The 20,003-nt window shown below is 43.2% G+C and overlaps 1 protein-coding gene across 1 annotated transcript in view; it reads left to right on the top strand.

Moving 5' to 3' along the window:
- The window catches only part of LOC135208767 (uncharacterized), a 97,349-nt gene that overhangs the window by 12,642 nt on the left and 64,704 nt on the right, over positions 1–20,003 (top strand). Inside the window, exon 3 of the mRNA XM_064241280.1 lies at positions 8,328–8,444. Within this exon, the coding sequence (XP_064097350.1) occupies positions 8,328–8,444 (117 nt within the window). The remainder of the gene's footprint in view (positions 1–8,327; positions 8,445–20,003) is intronic.

The raw sequence follows: 20,003 nt of genomic DNA, 5'->3' as shown, positions 1-20,003 counted from the left end.
GAAGTACTCTTTTTTGGCGTTGTTGCTATTTTGCTTTTTATTTAGGCGTTGCCATGTCGGATTCTAGTCCGTCGGGAGTTAGGTTTTGCATCTCAGGATGTAAAACTAGATTATCCAAGCTAGAGTATGATTCTCACACTAAATGTGTTAAGTGTAGGGGACAGGTTTGTTCAGCAGATCGAACATGTAACGAGTGTAGTGATTGGACTGATTCTCAATGGAAGTTTTTTAGTTCATACTCGGAGAAATTAGCTAAAGACAGAATTAGAAAAGCAGCGCTTAGGGAAAGTAGACTTAGCTCTGCTTCGTCTTGCGATGCATCTGTTCCTTCTGTTTCTCCTCAAATTGTTATGTCTCCTTTAACTACACCTCCTATTCCTCCTACTAATCCCACTTCTCCGGCTTCCCGTGTAGTTTCTTCGACACCATTGCCAGTCTGGAATCGAGGTTAGATCAAAAATTTTCGGTACTAGCGAATACGGTTTTGCAACTTGGTAATTCAGTTAAGACGTTTTTGGAGAAAGCGGCTTCAGGTAAGGGTGCGTCTGTCTGTCCTGACACGTCTCCTAGACAAAGGTCACTGTCCAGCTCCCCCGCACCGGGGAGAAGACATACCGGAAGTGCCAAGGGAGTCGATCGGGGATTTGCCCACAGACAGGCGCCTCTCTTGTTGAGCCTGTTGCGCCTCAACAGGGCTCGGTTAAGCGTTGGAAAGGTGTTGCGGTCAGACGCCTTTCAAATGATTCAAGCGATTCGTCTCCGGTCGCACGGCGCTCTTGGCGAGATTCGCCCGTTTTCGCGTCCCTTAAAGAGGCGTTCAGGCGCCGATTCTTCGCCTCCTCCAGTCAAGCGGTATAAGGAGCCTGAGAGTAGGGTTGCGCCTCGGCCGTTAGCGGCTCGTTCGTCGCCTCAATCTGTGCCTTTTTCGGCTCCATCTACTAGTAGAGATTGTGGTTTTAGCGCTGTAGCTAGCAGTTCTAAAGGGTGTTTCTTTAGGCGCTTTTTCGTCTGTTACGCCTGATGCGCCTGTTTCGCCTCGAATTTCGGCGGCTCCGAGCGAGGCGCAAGTAGTTTTTTCCGCCTCCTGCTGAACATTTAGGCTCTTCCAAGCCTACGTTAACTGTTTTTGATTCGTCTCTGGCGCCTTTGCGCAAGCAGTTAGAGATGTTAACCAACTGGATGAATGAGTCCAAGGGTGGTTCGAAACCTTCAGATCCGGTTGTAGTTCCGTCTACTTCTTCGGCGGTATCGGAGAATGAAGAAGAAGTAGAGGAGGAGGATTCACATCACCTCTCGTGTTATTCACGTCTCCTTAGATTTCTTCTGGTATCTTATCCAGATTATTTTGAGAAAGCGGCTCCGCGCTCCCCAACTTCGACTTTTTTGATGAGGAGGAAGCTTCAGACCCTCTCCTCCCAAAAACTTGTTCTATCTAAAGCGGTTAGACATTCGTTGAAAGAGACGGAGAAATGGATGTCTATGAAAAGAGACTTAGGGAAGGCTCTTTTTGCTTACCCTCCCTCTAAGTTGCTTCGTAAGAGGTATAGGTTTTATGTAACTGGGGAAGCTCCTTCTCTGGGAGTTTCTGCCTCCTCCCAGGGAGACTTCTCCAGTTTAATCGACTCCTCTAGAAGATCTGCTTTCGCCGCAGCGAAAAGTTTTCTTTACAGCGCCTGAGTTGGACCACGTTGTAAAGAATCAATTTAAACTTTTGGAAGTCTTTAGCTTCCTTGATTGGACTATTGGCGCTTTAGCGGCCAAGATCGCAAGACTGTTCCTTCTCTTTCTTAGGAGTTAGCGGAGGATTGGATTGGTGTTCTGTCCTGTGCGGACAAATCCATTAGGATGGATGTGATGAGTTAGCTTCGCTCATCGCCTTTGGTACCCTTAAGAAAAGGCAACTTTGGTGCTCCTTTTGCTTCTAAAAGGGTTACGTCCCAACAGAAGTCTGCTCTCTTGTTTGCTCCTTTTGTGAAAGATAACCTCTTTCCAGACGATGTAGTGTTGTCAATTTTGTCTGCGCTAGATAAGAAATCTACTTCGGATTTACTGGCACAGTCTACTAAGAGACCTAAAGCTCCTGTGGAGACTGTTCCTTCGGTTTCTCCTCTGGCCCAAGCACCTTTTCGAGGGAGAAAACCCAAGCGCTTCTTTCGGCCGAAATCGAATTTGCGACCTCAGTCTAAGGCCTCGGCCAAGGTTAACAAACCTTCCAAATGAAAGCTCGGTTCTTCATGCACCAGTGGGAGCCAGGCTGGCTCTGTTTTGGGAGGAATGGGAAAACAGAGGAGCAGAAGCCTGGGTAGTGCAAGTACTCAAGTTCGGCTATCGTATTCCTCTCGTTTCACCTCCCTCGCTCTCACCTGTGCCAATTCCATTCCAGGCATACTCTCCGGGCTCAGACAAATTTCTGGCGCTAGCCGCAGAAGTGGAAGCACTTGTTCTCAAAGAAGCGATAGAACAGATAGAAGGGGATTTTCCTCCAGGCTTTTACAATCGCCTTTTTGTAGTTCCCAAGTCATCAGGGGGCTGGAGGCCGGTTTTGGATGTGAGCACCCTGAACTTGCATGTCCAGAAAACAAAATTTCATATGGAGACCACTCGGTTGGTTTCTGGAGTCCATCAGACAGGGGGATTGGATGGTCTCTCTGGACATGCAAGACGCTTATTTTCACATTCCGATACATCGCGAATCTCGGAAGTACCTGAGGTTCATGTTCGAAGGCAAGGTGTTTCAGTTTCGGGCGCTTTGCTTCGGACTAGCGACCGCTCCTCAAGTTTTCACCAGGGTTCTATCCCCGATAGGAAGCTGGCTACACATATTAGGAGTAAGAATCTCCCTCTATCTGGACGATTGGCTTCTCCGGTCGGAATCAGAGAGTCGGTGCATGAAGGACCTTGGAACAACTCTGGATCTTGCCAGAAAGTTAGGAATTCTGGTCAACAAACAGAAGTCCCAGTTGGTTCCATCTCAGAGCATCCTTTATTTGGGGATGATTCTGAATGCTCAAGTTTTTCGGGCTTTTCTGTCCCCGAAGAGGTTCAAGGCTGTCTGGAGACAGTTCAGGAGTTCTTGGACAAAAAGGTAAGTTCTGCCAATCAGTGGATGAGGCTCCTGGGCAAATTGACGTCAGTGGAGAAGTTTGTGACGTTGGGAAGACTGCACATGAGACCTCTGCAGTTTTTCCTGAGAGCCTCTTGGTGCAGGAAGACACAACCAGACTCGATTACCTTTCCTGTCACAGATCAAATAAAAGAGGACCTAAGGTGGTGGCTCTCTCGAGCAAGGTTGGAAGAAGGGTTAGATTTACGACCCATCCTCCCGAACTACAGTTCTTTTCCGACGCATCGGACACAGGTTGGGGAGCCCTACTGGGAAATCAACGGACTTCAGGAGCTTGGTCGGAGAAGGAGAAGAAGTTCCACATAAATGTAAAGGAACTGTTAGCAATTTTCTTGGGGCTCAGACAGTTTCGGAGCTTAGTAGAAGGTCGAGTAGTGGCAGTGCATTCCGACAACTCCACGGCTCTCTCGTACGGGCGGAAACAGGGGGGGACTCAGTCTTTCTCTCTGTACGAAGTAGCCAAGGATCTCCTCCTGTGGTCAAACGAAGCGAAGGTTCAGCTAGTCCCGAGATTTGTTCCGGGAAAGATGAACGTCCTGGCGGACGAGTTAAGTTGTCAACAGCAAGTGTTACCTCTGGAGTGGACTTTGGACAACAAGATTTGTCAGAAACTTTGGCGCCTTTGGGGACGACCGTCAATAGACCTGTTCGCGACATCAAGGAACAACCGTCTTCCTCTCTTTTGTTCTCCAGTCCCAGATCCTCTAGCTTGGTCGGTGGGACGCAATGCTGTTGGATTGGTCGGGTCTGGAAGCTTATGCATTCCCTCCGTTCGGTCTAATAAGAGAGGTGCTGAACAAGTTCATGTCGCACAGCAATGTAACGCTAACGTTAATCGCTCCCTTTTGGCCCAGGAAAGAGTGGTTCCCGGACCTTCTCCAGTTGTTAGTAGACTTCCCCAGACTTCTTCCTCCAGAGAAGTGGCTTCTCAAACAACCTCACTTCAAGAGGTTCCACCAAAACTTGTCCGCTCTAGCTCTGACAGGGTTCAGACTGTCCGGAAATCTTGTCAGAGCGAAAGGATTTTCAAGAAGAGCTGCAGAAGCTATCGCTCGTTGTAGGAGAGAGTCTTCTAACAAACTCTATCAAGGGAAGTGGAGAATCTTCAGAGAGTGGTGTAGAAGTGCTAAAGTCTCTACTTCTGCGACCTCTTTAACAGAAATAGCAGATTTCTTCTATTCTTAGGAACTCTAAGAAACTGGCTCCTTCGACGATCAGAGGATATAGAGCCATGCTCTCTTCGGTTTTTCGACATCGAGGTTTGGATATTTCCTCCAATTCAGATCTGTCGGACCTCATTAGGTCTTTCGAAACCACTAAGCTCCCGCAAGATACAGTGGCTTGGAACTTAGATGTGGTGCTTAAGTTCCTCATGGGGCCACCGTTTGAGCCTTTGAAGTCGGCTTCACTCAGGAACTTGACTAAGAAGGCACTCTTTCTTATTGCACTAGCTTCTGCTAAGCGTGTCAGCGAATTGCACGCTATAGACAAAAGAGTCGGTTTCTCTCAAGGTAATGCTGTATTTTCGGTATCTTTGACCTTTCTAGCCAAAAATGAGAATCCTTCTAATCCTTGGCCGAGGAGTTTTGTGGTAAGGAACTTATCTGATTTGGTTGGACATGAGGAGGAAGAAAGGCTCTTATGTCCAGTCAGGGCTATTAAGCAGTATCTGTTTGCCACTAAGGGTATTAGAGGACAATCTTCTAAGCTCTGGACCTCGGTTCAAAATCCCTCTCGTCCTCTTTCTAAGAATGCTATATCGTTCTTTATTAGAGAGCTTATCAGGGAAGCTCACTCGCAGTCCGAGAACGACAATTTTTCCGTTCTGAGAGTTAAAGCTCACGAGGTTAGAGCAGTGGCAACTTCTTTAGCATTCAGAAAGAATTTATCTTTAGCTTCGATTCTTCAGAGCACGTTCTGGAGATAGAATTCGGTTTTTGCGAGTCATTATCTCAAAGAGATAGAAACGGTTTTCGAGAATTGTAAAACGTTAGGTCCGGTGGCGGTTTCTGGCATGGTGTTGGGAGAAACGGCACAGGGGTCGTCACCTCTATGCTAACTTTTCACCTTGAATAGGTTGTCGAGTTCAAGGGAAGCTGGGGGTACTGAGTACCTGGGATACTCCACGCCAGTCTGTTAGGTCAGATTTACAATGGTTGGGTATATATGTTTTTAAATCTGGTGTTGGTGACAAATGTTTTGTATGATTGAATTTCTGGTCTTAGCCCAGGGCAAGGGCAATCTTTGTTATTACTATCCTCCGTCAGTCAGCCTTGACTCGCTTGAACTACGAAGGATTCCACTCCTGTAGAGGCTAACTTTGGTCAAATTCCAATTCCTCTACAATAGTAAGAAGAGCACCGACCAGAGGCAGTAACAGTCTGCTGTAGCTCTCTTACAAGGTAAGGGTACAACAGACACCTTGAGTGTTTTACTGGTATTGCAATAAATGTAAACCATTTAAAAATACTAGTGGTCCACTGAATCCCACCTTCCCATAAATGTGTAATCAGCTTCTATTAAGTTGTTCGGTTAAAGACACTACAATAAAAATGAAATTTTCATTATTAAAATGAAGTTTTATTGTATACTTACCGAACAATTATGATTATACCCACCCTCCTCCCCTTAGGTGGACGGACGGGCAGAAAGAATTGGATTCACCTGGGCAGTTGTACCTGGTTCTCCCGCGAGTGGAGGGAGATGACGTCATCACCACCAGTGTTGGCGACGCCGACGCGCTAAATTTGAATTTAGTATCCTGCCGCTCGTGGAAATCACGGCTCTATAATTGTTCGGTAAGTATACAATAAAACTTCATTTTAATAATGAAAATTTCATTTCTACATATATTCTATGTTATCAAAAGTGTGGTTCTTCATAATGAAATACTCTCATTATATGGAAGATGTTCCTCTATGTCCACTGGAAAGGGTATTTGCTCTCACCAGATCTCTATTCTGGCTTTACATTTAGTCAAATATTCTCCTTTTCAGGTTCCAAAAGACTTGCCTATTGTAGGTTCCTTGCTATACATGCAATTGGTTTTGGGCCATACCTTTTTCTAACATTCAAAATACTAGAGACATGTTTCTGACTCTAACCCTCCCAGCAGAATAGCAGTTTAGGTATATGTATGTACATATATGATTTGGGTTATGACGAAACAAACTTTTAATTCACTAAGATATTTTCTTCATACAAGCCCAATAATCTTATGAGTTCGCTTCTCCCAACCCCACAAATCACACTGTTTTGTATGTAGTAGTTGCAATGAAAACTGAGGTAATAGTTTATTTACTACCTCAGGATTTGCATGAATTTGTGTATGTGTGCACTTGTGTGGTACGACTTTCCTATGTTTTACAGTCATAAGACTGGTTGTCATGGGAACTTTGTGGATTATGATATAGTATACAGTTTACATTAAATTATTGGGTAGTAGGAAAAAATTTGTAACAATAAAGACATTCTAATGGGGTAGTACTGGGAGATGGCTCCATTCTCACCAACTTGAGATAGATTTAGTCAGGGGAAAGAACCCACTGTACTTGCCAAGTTTGTGCTCCACTAGCTAGGAAAGGAAAGGTGTCATTTAGCAATAGTTCTTTTGGAGCCTTTTCTTTGTCCCAGGATTACGGGATAAAATTAGTCCTAATCCTGGGAATTTTACTTGTCTAAAATTGCACATTATAGTACCTAGTTTCCCTTTCAGGTTTTTGATGTGCTTAATATTACTAGATATGCAGAAATATTTCTGTAGATTGACTGTATTATTAATCCCCCTAATATTTAATTCCAGCATACACTTTGTATCTCAACAAAGTAAAAGGAATAAGAACAAGAGCTAAAATATGCTTCGTTTACTACTGTATTTCCGTTCTGCTTCCAAATTCCAATGTAAATGACTACTAGATTGTTTTCTTTTATACTCAGTGAAATGAAAAGAGTACGTAATGGCAGACAATGCAGTAAAAATAAACTTATGCAATCGTTATTTACAACGTGAACTAAATGATTAAGAAGTTTCTCACAGAATAAGATCTTATATAACACTAGCAATTTTCCATAAAATGACAGCAACAATAAATGACAGTAAATTTAATCAAATGAATGAATCAAAATGAAACATTTTGCATTCATATATAAACTAAAATGTTTAACGAGCATCATGAGCATGTATGGAATTTTGATGATAAGATCATAAATAACAAGATTTTCCATAAAATTAAAACAATTAATTACAACAAATTTAATCAAATGAATTAATCAAAAGGAAAATTATATTCTGCATTCATATATAAACTAAACTGATTAATAATCATCTATGGACTTTTGTAATAAAATCTTAAGTAACACAACATACAATAAGTTTTTCATTTTCTGAAAACAGTAATGATTAAATAAATGACAGCAATTTTAGACAAATAAATGAAGGAAAAGAAAATATATACAGAAGTTTTCCATAAATGAAATCAATAATTGACAAAATTTAACTAAATTAATTAAGAGGAAATATTTGCATTCTGCCCTCATATGAACTAAACTGATTTCTTGATTTCTACTTAATTTTATCCCAGGATTAATGGGATGGGCAAAAATATCCCAGGATTATTAAACCTTGAAAATTGTCCGGGACCCCAGGAAACAAACCCTAGAGTCATTCCTGTGTCAGCCTTCCATTTGTAAAAGTGTGGGGAAGGGAGGAGAGCAGCAGAAGTTCATGATTAATAGCTTTGTAGAAAACTCCATTTTATATGATATATGAAAGGTATAGTTTGCTCTAATGAACCCACTAACCATAAAGTAGCTTGAATAGTAATTTAAGAGGAAGGGTGATGTAGAAGAGCCTTGGAAGAGGAAAGGGACAAACTTGCAAAAAGTCTAATCCCTTGCAGTGATGGGCATTGTAACAAAAAGTGGACATATCAAAATCATGGGAGTTCCTGTAAATAATGGATTTGCAGTGGATTCATGATCCAATAAATATTCTCAGTAAACACTGAGGCAAAACAGCAGGTATCCCAGGATAACACAGACCTCTAAGTTTGCTAGAACCATAAGAAATATCGTGAAGAGGATGAAGATTACTTATATTGGCTTTGAATACTTTGATAACTGTTTTATTCTTATATATTTTGTAAAATTACAAGAGACATTGAGATCAGTTAAAGTTTATGGTTTGGCATTGCTTTTTAGGCAGAGAAGAGAGGCAACTTCACAATTATGTCAGTTGCAGACATAAAAAAATTATCATCTTCAGAGCTAGAAAGGAAAGATATAGCCATGTTAGCTGAATATATTGCCTACCAGGTCAAAGGTGAGATAAGTCAGTTTTTAGTTTATTTAATTCCTTCTATTTTTATTTTTTTATTTTAGTTTTTTAAGCAATTATACATCATAATCATCATAATGGAATGTAATTTTGTCTATTATGAAGATACTTTCATTTATATTCATAATGCAATTAATACAAACTGCAGTACAAAATTATACACTAATCTAGGGGCTGGAGGGGTGGTCTGTGCATGAGAGAGGCAGAGAGTTACTCTGCAAATTTGATGAATATAGAGCGTAGCTTTAACAAAAAAATTGGGTAGACTTCTGGGAAGGTGGGCCTTCTCTTGTAGTAGCCGTTTGAAAATGACATGTGAATGAAATTTTCTGCAGAATCGCGTCTGATGAAAATTGAGTTTTCCCTGTGCCTCATGCTCTAATTTACCTAGAATGATGGTCCTCAGTGTCTATGCATATATTTTTGGGCCCAAGAAATTCATTTATGTCATTCAAAAATCAGATAAACCTATTCCAAGGGCTCATTTCTGGTATTCAAAGTCAAGCCGAATCACATTTGTATTATGATTTATGCTCTATGCTTAGTGTTCTGTGTGAAATTTCATATTTGTGCTGTAAGATTTCAAATAATTTACACAGAAATTTAGGAAACAAAGTCCCATTCTATCTCAAGGAAATTTCACTGTAAGATGAAGAAAGATTATGAAAGGAGGTACTGTAAAAGGAATGAAAGTGGTTGCAGCTAGGGCCTGAAGGCACACTGCAAACAGCCTTAAGTAATGCCTACAGTGCACCGCATGAGGTCCACTGATGCCACTACCCTCCTACGAGGGTCCTTGGAATTGGTTTATCTGGTTTTTGAATGACAAATGAATTTCTTGGATCAAAAAATGTATGTCTAGACACTGGGACCATCATTCTAGGTAAATTAGAGCATGAGGTATTGGGAAAACTCAATTTTCATCAAACATAATTATGTAGAAAATTTCATTCAAATTTTTAATTTTCAAATTACTATTACAAGAGAAGGCCCACCTACCCAGAAGTCTACCCAGGTTTTATTTTAAGGCAAGACCCTATATTTATTAAATCTGAAAAGTAACTGTCTACCTCTCTCATGCACACAGACTCCCCTCCAGCCCCCCGACTACACTGCTTGCGTCCTTCATGCCGTTCTACTTACACCTCTGTCGTATTGCATGGTGTAGTGTACTTTTTTTAGGTTGTGGTAAGAGATTCAAGCCAAAAATACTTCTGCTGCACTTTGACGCCTCTGGATTAATTTGCTGATGTATGTACAGCAGAAATGATTTTATTTGCGATGTTATAAGTGGCGGTAATCTCGGTTGACAAAGGCTCCTCCAATAGGACAAGTGAATGTTTCTTGCGCAAGTGAAAGTATTCTGCGAAAGATTGCCGTCGTTGAAATTAATACTCCTCGTGGAGCAACAACTTACCGTAACCCCCGCAAGTATACTTTCTTGTTGGTGACTGTGGTGGAGTTATTTTCATGTTTGAAGAACCTGTGGGAAATATTTGTCATTGACATTCATATTACACAATCTTCCCACCACGTTTTTTCAACTTGCAAATTATAACCCAAGATAATGACAATCTGCACTAATTCGAATTAAAATGTGTTTGGCCTTTACCCGAAAGTCAATATTTCCAAATATAAAGTGTTGTCACTGGCTTAATTTATTTTCAACAATAGTTAAGTTAAACTAGCAGCATTAGGCAAAATAAAATTTCAAAATATAATTTATCATTAAAAACAAACAGTATAGTTATTTGTAGCTTCAAGCACTGACATTCTTTACAACACTGTGTAACCCATGGCAGTTATTTTATGAACAATTAGTTATTACAATGAATAAATTTTAATATTACCTGACTGAGCGAGCTACTTCATCTGTAGCTATGAATAAATTTTAATATTACCTGACTGAGCGAGCTACTTCATCTGTAGCTATGCACTGATCAGTCTTCCAATTTCTGCCACCCATTTTCTTCACAAGTTTCATGTTAAAAATCGTATTCCCTCCTTCCTTAATTACTTGATCATCTTTGTTCCCTATCTGCTTTATTCCCATATCCTAACACAAATCTCTTATGCCAACTGCATCATAATTCATGTAGTATCATCAAAATCCATGTAGTGTATTTTTACTACATTTTGGGGGACCAATGGTATATTACATACCTTTGTTCACTGAGCCGAATATTCCAGTTTAAGAAAATTTTAGTACCTTAAATAATGTACTAGCTCCAACTTATTAGATGTTGGGAGCTTGCTTAGATGAACTTTTATGAACTTTTCATGTTTTGACTTAAATTCACTAATTTTAGTTTGAAAATAGGTTCTCCTGATGTGCTTCCAATTATTTATCAGCCTGACATGCTTCCGATTATTTATCAGCAATTGCAGTGTGTAGATTAGAAGTCTGTTAATGTCTACTTTTTCATTACGTAAATAATCATTTCTGGGCTCAGCTCGTGTCGGCCTATGAAAGTATCCTTAATATCATTCTTTCTAGGTAAAATTAGCCTAAAATTACCAGAGAAAAACAAAATTAAGAAGATGTCAGTAAAACTGACTTGCTCACTCTTAAAAAGAAGTGTCGGTATGATAATAGGGGCGAGTGTGGAACACTACCACGAGACAAACACCAATTAGAACTTCCTATCAGAATCCCCCCAAGAGAGAGCTGATACCAACGGGCGATGCAGCCTCTACTACTACTACTAGAGGACGCCACGGACAGCAGCGCCCCTAGCGGTCATCCTTAATTTTTAGCACTTGCGACAAGTCGCCATTTTCTTGTGCTCTTACTTTTTTGGATTTTATCCGTACTTTCTACGATGGAACGCTCTGCAATTGCCACGGCTAAGTTAAGTAACTCATAAGTAATATTTTACCACAGTTTTATCTTCCGGGTACCAGTATTTTCCTCTTAATAGGTCATATACGGTTCCCCGGTTGTCTCGTGGCGGCCATGCCGCCTCGTAAGAATTCCCGGTCCTCCATACTGGGACTTCTTATACTTATGGGCTTACTTTATCACGTTCATTGTTTTACATCGAGTTTTAGCTAGTTCAGCCCTCCTACCATTCTCTTAGTTTGGTATTTAGGGCTATTATTATTTTTCTGGCCCAGCATCCCGGCTCTTGCTCTACATCGGCTATCGCTGGCTCCGAGTAGGCTACTGTTTCTTGGAACAGTCTGCCTCCTCCTGGGCTTCTTTCTCTTTTACTAAAAGTGTCTCTTCCACCTTTCAGTGTATGAATTTTATTTAGGGTGTTAGGCTAGCCTAGGTGCTTGTTCCGTGTATTGGTACAGCTTGGTTCACGTGGCCCTACCACGGTTGTGTTGCTCGCGGCCTAGGCCACTTGCGGTCACGTGTTCCATAGCACCTTACCCTGCCCCTTCCCTCCCTTTCTGATATAGGGAGGAGCTGGGGGACCCCTTGGTTGTTATGACAACCTCTATCACCTTCTCTCATCCTGTCGGAGGTGACCAGGGGTTCCTTCCAGCGGGGGGTATAGGGCGACCACTATGAGGTACCGGGTCTCCATGCGGGTAGTTGGTGAGGCGGGGAGGAGTAGGCCATCCCTCCCTCCTTTCTCGCTCCCGCCGTGTTTCGCCGAGACCTTCCTCTCCCCCTCCCCAGTTGCTCAGCCTCCTCCCTTACGATACGAAAGGAGCCTTCCGTCGCAGCCGGGGCACCTTTGGTTATAGGTTACTGGCTCCGCTAGCGGGCGGGGTGAGTACTATGAGTGGTTGGTTGCTTGCCTACTATATCCTTATATCTCTCCCCCGCTACCGGAAGGGAGCTTACCCCTTACCTACGCCCTCTTCTAGTAGACGGGCGGAGAGAGCTTGTTTTATTATTGTTATTTTAAGGATATACCCTAATTATTCAGTATTTTACAATGAATTGTGTGTTATTATTTATTATTTTTATCACCATCCCCGCCATTTTCCGTCGTGGTTTCCATTACCACCACTCCTAGTTGGTTGCCTTTTGTGCTTCCGCCATCGGCGGAATCATAACCTATATTCCAACCTGGTTATCACACGTATTTTGGCGGGGCTCTGGTTTAATCTAACTTTATCGCTCCGGCACCAGCGGAGCATATGTTAGGCTGTAAGTGTTTACTTGGTACTCATGTACTTTTTCACTTACAGGCTACCAACTGCCAGGTCCCAGCGTGTAACGCGACGCTGTTCGACCCCTGTGGACACGATGAATGCAGGTCTCACGCCCCCTGTGCCACGTCGTTCAACGAGACGATCGTCTGGCACCCCGAAGCCTGCGCCATCTGCTACGACCTGGTCGGTCAGCTGGGAGATGGGGTAAGTCCATTATAGGCTTACTTATTATTTTACTAACAACTTCTAGTCGTAAGTTTGTTAATCCCATTCCACTATTGGCAGCTAATCTCACCTTTCTTTCAGGCTTCCGGTGTGAGGGAAGTCGCCCTCGCCACCCTGAAAGCGTGGGTGGGCGGCTTCGGGAAGAACGCCGCCAAGGGCCAGCCCTACATTTTGGACAGGAAGCTGGCCGTCCAGATCTTCCCCGCGGGCAAGTCGACAGGTTATGTTGACCCCTTGTCCGCTGCCCCGCTGATAGCCTCCATCCAGCAAGACCTCCAGCAGTCATTTGGGGTCGTAGCCTCCCAGGAGTCGGTCCCGGACGTCGCTGCCCTGGACCTTAACCTTGAGCCTATGGCGGTAGGTGGTGAGGATTTGTTGGTTGAGGTAGGTATGTCGGGCGCCCAAGGTCTTTCCTTGGGCGCTCCTGGATCTTCTCCTGTCCCTTCTTCTTCTGCTTCTTTCCAAGGCTTTACGGGATCTGAGGTCCCTGTTCGCCCTCCCGCTCTCTCTGTACCTCCTAAGGAGAAAGGAAAGAGAGAACCGAAGACTCTAGCTAAGTCGACTTCTAGGAAGTCGTCTTCGTCTTCTGCGGCTAAGAAGTCGTCGACTTCATATGCCGATGCGGTGAAGGCAAAGCCGAGCTCTTCCCAATCAAAGAGCTCCAGAAGCAAGGCTTCGAAGGAGAAGGCTCGCGCTCCCGCCGAGTCACTGCCTTCTCCCGCCTCCACTGCTTCCACTCCGGCTACGCCGGTAGGAGTAGCAAGCACCAGCACCTTTGATCCCTCTACTTTCTCAGCAGGGGTGATGGAACAGGTGGGCGTGCTAGTAGGCTCACAAATCTCAGCACTGGGGACACGATTCGAGCAGATGTTTGCGCAATTATCAAACACTCTGTCTCAATCTGGACAGTCAATCCAGGATCTCTCTAATAGAATGAGAGAAAATGAGGACCGAGTAGCTGGGCTAGCTCAGGCTCCTCCCCCAGTCTCCCCAGCATCTAGCACGGGGATTCTTCATCTTCCGTCATATGACTCCTTACCAGCTTTCTCTATGGAGAACCCATGGAGAGTAGCTGCCTACGCTCCATTTAAAGACGGAATGATCTCTATCTCGGAGTGTGGAACTCGAAGGATTGAGGACTTCGAGTTTTACCCTCCGGGTCTGACGCAGCCTTTCATCGGATATGCTAGGCTGACGCCAACGGCTCTGACGAGGGAAGACAAGATCTCGAAGGAGTCAGTCCTTTATAGCAGAGATCACGCCCAGCGGGAATGGGTTCACTGCCTTGAGGACTGGGAGTGTACAAACACAAAACTCCAGGCCTACAAGAGTCCCTTCACTATTTTTGCGACGGAAGAGGAGGTTTCTCTTCCGTTCGCCACGAAATTAGTGGAGAAGTCCCTTCAGGCAGTCCTCAAGGATGAGCCCATTCCACAGTTGAGGGAGGCGGAGTCTACTTCTCCGCTCTTCCCGGCCTTCGGAGAATTGTGGGAAAACCTGCCAGCTACGTTCACGCTGGGTAAACTCAAACCGGACTGCGCCATGGACCAGTTCGGTGAGAAATTACCCAGGCTGCCGGATTCCCTAATCCAGGCAGAGTTCGATGCGCGAACTAGGTTTGGCAGGTCCCTCAATTCCCTCATCATCACAGAAATGGCTGCCCCTTTCATACGCTACGGAACCGCTGTTCAAGATTCTCACGAAATCTCAGTTTCAGACGGTTCTAACGGACGCCTTTGACTTCTTCCAGGCTAGGAGGAACTGCCGGAAGCATGTCTTACAAGAGTGCACCATCAGGCATGAGCCTAATAGACTCTTGGCTGCAAGCATGTGGGGAGCGGATCTCTTCCCAGAGTCCGCGGTGAACGAGGTTCACCACGAAGCTGCTAGACTCAACCAGACCTTAGAGCTAGGTGGGGTATTTCCTCAAAGAGGAAACAGGAATCCGTTCCCACTGCTGGCAAGAAACCAAAGAAGGCTGGTAAGAGGTTCCAGCCATATAAAAAACTCCAGCAACAGCAACAATTTGTGCAGGCAGTCCCAGTTACCCAACAGGGACAACCTTCCACCTCTAAGGCAGAACAAAACCTATCCTCCTGGTGCCCCAGCAATCTCAACCATCCACTTCCTACGCTATCTCGCCAGCCTTCAACCCTGCATATGAGGCTCAAGGGCTACTCTCAACCGAGAGGGTAGGGCGAGAGGTTACTTTCGTCAGCGTGGCGCAGGAAGGGGTACGAGGAGTAGGCAGTTCAGAGGAGGGCGTGGTGGCCAACCCGCCCACCAGCAATGAGGCTCCCCAGGTAGGAGGGAGGCTGTTCCTCTTCCGCCACAGGTGGGGGTTCAGCAATTGGGCACAGAGCATAGTGTCCAAAGATTAGGCTGGAGTTGGATCAAAGATCCTCCTCCAATCAAATCATCATCAGATACCGTCAAAGGAATTGATAGATTACGCGGAAGAACTCCTTCAGAAAGGAGCTATTGCGAGAGTCAAACATCTAAAATTTCAAGGTCGCTTATTCAGCGTGCCAAAGAAAGGCTCAACAAAAAGAAGGGTAATCTTAGACTTGTCAAAGCTAAACTCTTTCATTCGCTGCGACAAGTTCAAGATGCTTACCCTCTCGCAAGTAAGGACCTTACTTCCGCGTGGAGCCGTCACATGCTCCATCGATCTTACAGACGCATACTATCATATCCCTATAGCCAGGCACTTCCGCCCATTCCTAGGATTCAAGCTAGGAAATCTGACATTCTCATTCAAAGTGATGCCCTTCGGTCTGAATGTAGCCCCCAGGGTATTCACAAAGATAGCAGAAGTGGTTGTACAACAATTGAGAGCTCAGGGAATCATGGTAGCGGCATACTCGACGATTGGTTGATCTGGGCACCAACAGTCGAGGAATGTCTCAAAGCTACCAAAAAAGGTAGTTCACTTTCTGGAACATCTGGGGTTCCAGATAAACAAAACGAAATCCAGACTTACTCCGGAATCTCGTTTTCAGTGGCTAGGAATCCAATGGGATTTGTCTTCCCACAATCTATCAATTCCAGTGGTCAAACGGAAGGAAATAGCAAAATCTGTCAGACAATTTCTCAAATGCAAACAAACGTCAAGAAGAAACCAGGAGAGAATCCTAGGGTCTCTTCAGTTTGCCTCGGTGACAGATATCCTTCTGAAAGCAAGGCTGAAAGATATAAATCGAATTTGGCGGTCAAAAGCAAACTCCAAATATCGAGACAAGTTGTCAGTAATTCCTCAGATCCTCCGCAACCAACTACGGCCTTGGTCAAAAGTAAGAACTTAGCCAAGAAGTACCCTGTCAATATCCCCTCCCAGTGTTAACCATTCACACGGATGCATCCCTGTCCGGGTGGGGGGGATACTCTCAGTTCAGACAGGTTCAGGGGACTTGGTCAGTTCAATTTCGCCAGCTCCACATAAACGTGTTGGAAGCAATGGCAGTATTTCTTACTCTGAAGAGACTGCTTCCCCCAAAGAAGTCTCATCTAAGGCTAGTTTTGGACAGCGCAGTGGTAGTTCATTGCATCAACAGAGGAGGGTCCAAATCCAAGCATGTGAACCATGTCATGATAGCCATCTTTGCATTAGCAAACAAACACAAATGGCATCTGTCTGCCACTCACCTGGCAGGAGTAAGAAATGTGATAGCAGACGCCCTGTCCCGGTCAGTTCCTCTGGAATCAGAGTGGTCTCTGGACGTCAGGTCATTCCAGTGGGTAAGCCGGAGAGTCCCAGGTCTCCAAGTGGATCTCTTCGCCTCACAAGCGAACCACAAGCTCCCTTGCTATGTGGCCCCCAACCTGGACCCTCTGGCTTATGCCACGGACGCCCTGTCGTTGGATTGGAATCAGTGGAGGAGAATTTATGTTTTCCTCCAGTGAATCTTCTCTTGAAAGTCCTAGACAAACTAAGGTCTTTCAAAGGGATAGTAGCTCTGATTGCACCGGACTGGCCCAAGAGCAACTGGTATCCTCTTCTTTTGGAATTGGGTCTCCGACCTCAACGGATCCCCAATCCCAAACTATCACAATCAGTACAAATGAGGACTGTGTTCGCTTCCTCAGGAACTCTCCAGACCCTAACTTTATGGACTTCATGAAGTTTGCGGCTAATAAAGATGCTGACATTGACCCACAGAATATTCTCTTCCTAGAATCAGATAAGAGAGAGTCAACCATTAGACAATATGACTCAGCTGTTAAAAAATTAGCATCTTTCTTGAGAGAATCGAACACTACAACCATGACAGTTAATTTGGCTATATCCTTTTTCAGATCCTTGTTTGAAAAAGGTTTAGCAGCTAGCACGATTACCACTCATAAATCGGCTTTGAAGAAAATCTTTCAAGTAGGTTTTCAGATAGATTTGACTGAATCTTATTTCACATCTATCCCTAAAGCCTGTGCTAGACTTAGACCTTCTCAGAGGCCTACTACAGTTTCATGGTTCTTAAATGATGTCCTCAAACTGGCTTCAGATACTGACAACTCATCTTGTACATTCATAATGCTCCTGAGGAAGACATTATTCTTATTAAGCCTAGCCTCAGGAGCTAGAATTTCAGAACTGTCGGCTCTATCCAGAGATGCGGGTCATGTGGAATTCCTCCCATCAGGAGAAGTTCTACTTGCTCCGGATCGTAGCTTTTTAGCCAAAAATGAAGATCCTCTTGCAAGGTGGGCTCCTTGGAAGGTTATCCCACTTCCACAGGATCCTTCTCTCTGCCCAGTATCAACTCTTAGAGCCTTTCTATCTCGTACTTCTTCTAGATCCTCAGGTGCTCTCTTCATGAGAGAAAAAGGTGGTACTTTATCAGTTAAAGGCATTAGACAGCAAATCCTTTACTTCATTAAACAAGCCAACCCTGAGTCATTCCCAAAAGCACATGATATCAGGGGAGTAGCCACCTCAATTAATTATTTCCAAAACATAGGAACTTTGAGGATCTTAGAAAGTATACTGGATGGAATCCCCGACAGTCTTTAAACGGCATTCATTTAAATTTAAAGTACCTTGGAATCTTTAAAGTTTTCAGCAGTAGCAGCGGGAAACATAGTTTCCCCTGATACTGCTTAGTAGTTGTGGTATAGATCCAGGTCTCCTTTCTACCTACATCAGCCAACATGCCTCACCCTATCGTCAGGCTACTCAACATCATAGCCTTAGCCGTTGTATCACATAGTGGATTGTCCCTTATTTTTTTTGCTAGGGACATCCACACTTGTACTGTTAATGTACTTCAGTGTACCTACCCTTATTTTTATGCTAGGGTAGGACACAATATGTTTGTATATATTCACCATTTTATACTTATGATGAACTTCAGTCACAATGTGTTTGTATATATCTTGGAATATTGTATTGATGATGGATTTCAGTGTACCTACCCTTATTTTTGTGCTAGGGTAGGACACATGAGTTTGTATATTTTATAATTTTGTTAAGTAAATCTCCTTTTTTCCTTATTTTACATGCATCTCTGTAATTTACTGTAATTACCTTTTAAGTACTTTAAGTTTACTAACGTTCTATTATTTTGCTGTTTAATATAAGTTAGTTTAAGTTGCTTAATTTGTATGCTGTAATTGATTTACTTATATTATATCCATCATTTTAAATTGTTCATTGTTCCCTTTTTTTTTTTTTTCCCATCTTGTCTGTTTCTCTGGTACTCTTTCATAGGCCGACACGAGCTGAGCCCAGAAAAGGGATTTTGACGAAGGAAAAATCTATTTCTGGGTGATTGGCTCGTGTCGCCCTATGAAACCCCCCCTTTTTTATGGTTTGTTTTCCCCCCCTTGCAGGACAAGATGTTTTTAACTGTTTTAATTAAGGATGACCGCTAGGGGCGCTGCTGTCCGTGGCGTCCTCTAGTAGTAGTAGTAGAGGCTGCATCGCCCGTTGGTATCAGCTCTCTCTTGGGGGGATTCTGATAGGAAGTTCTAATTGGTGTTTGTCTCGTGGTAGTGTTCCACACTCGCCCCTATTATCATACCGACACTTCTTTTTAAGAGTGAGCGAGTCAGTTTTACTGACATCTTCTTAATTTTGTTTTTCTCTGGTAATTTTAGGCTAATTTTACCTAGAAAGAATGATATTAAGGATACTTTCATAGGGCGACACGAGCCAATCACCCAGAAATAGATTTTTCCTTCGTCAAAATCCCTTTAATAGCCAGCCTCTGCCGACTAACAAAATTTAGTTTGAGGTTGTTTAAAAAACATGTTTGAAATGTTGTGGCACAATAAGATATCAGGTTCTTGTCCAAATAGAATTGATTTGTAGTAGGTAAAACAGACATAATTTGTCTCATGTCCAATCTATAGCTGGTGTAGGTTTTGCACTTTTTCAAACATTACACCCTTTTCAAAAAATTGCACAAAAAGAATTATGTAAAAATACAGCCAGCCTACACCAGGAGTATTATTATCACCACACTGTTCTCTATTCAAACTCTGTGTTGTCATGGGAAATGTCTTCACACATTTCAGGCACTGCTATGGCTCGTTCCAACATTTCTATGATTCTCCAGTCTTTTTAGGTTCCACCAAAATGCCCTGCAAGCTGCATTTCACATCTTGTACCTGTGGGAAATTTTATATCACTTATGTTATAATTGGATATATGTACGCATACTATAAATTACATGGATCATTCCTTACACTAAATACAAAGATGGTAACTAGTTTATTCCTTGCACGTGACTTTACACACTAGCCAAGATTCTATCAAAAGTCCCACACAAGCCTAGATTCTGTCAAAAGTTCCACACAAGCCTAGACTCTGTCAAAAGTCCCACACTAACCCAGATTCTGTCCAAGTCCCAAACTACAGTCATTACACTAAACCACATTTGTCCTTCCAAGTCTCAAAGGAGTGTTAAGAAATTAAATAAACCACAAAAATTACCACAAATAACTAATGGACTGCTTTTAAAACTACATTAACATATTACGTACTTTGTTAACCTAATTATATAAAAGCATAATGTCTATACTGCACAAACTGTAAACAAACTAAATTGTCAGTTGAAATTATCACCAATCACAGATAATATGGACTATAATTATCTTTACTGTAATAGATTCACATCAGCCATGCATCTGAAGTCTAGGCCTGTCCCTTACCACACTTCTGATTGGCTGTTGATAAGCCAATCACAAGGCTGGAAATTCTCAGTCTCG

The sequence above is a fragment of the Macrobrachium nipponense genome, chromosome 35, assembly GCF_015104395.2.
Source record: "Macrobrachium nipponense isolate FS-2020 chromosome 35, ASM1510439v2, whole genome shotgun sequence".
NCBI classification, from domain to species: Eukaryota; Metazoa; Arthropoda; class Malacostraca; order Decapoda; family Palaemonidae; genus Macrobrachium; species Macrobrachium nipponense.
Note: the sequence above shows the minus strand (reverse complement) of the source record. Positions and strands in the feature narration are given on the sequence as shown.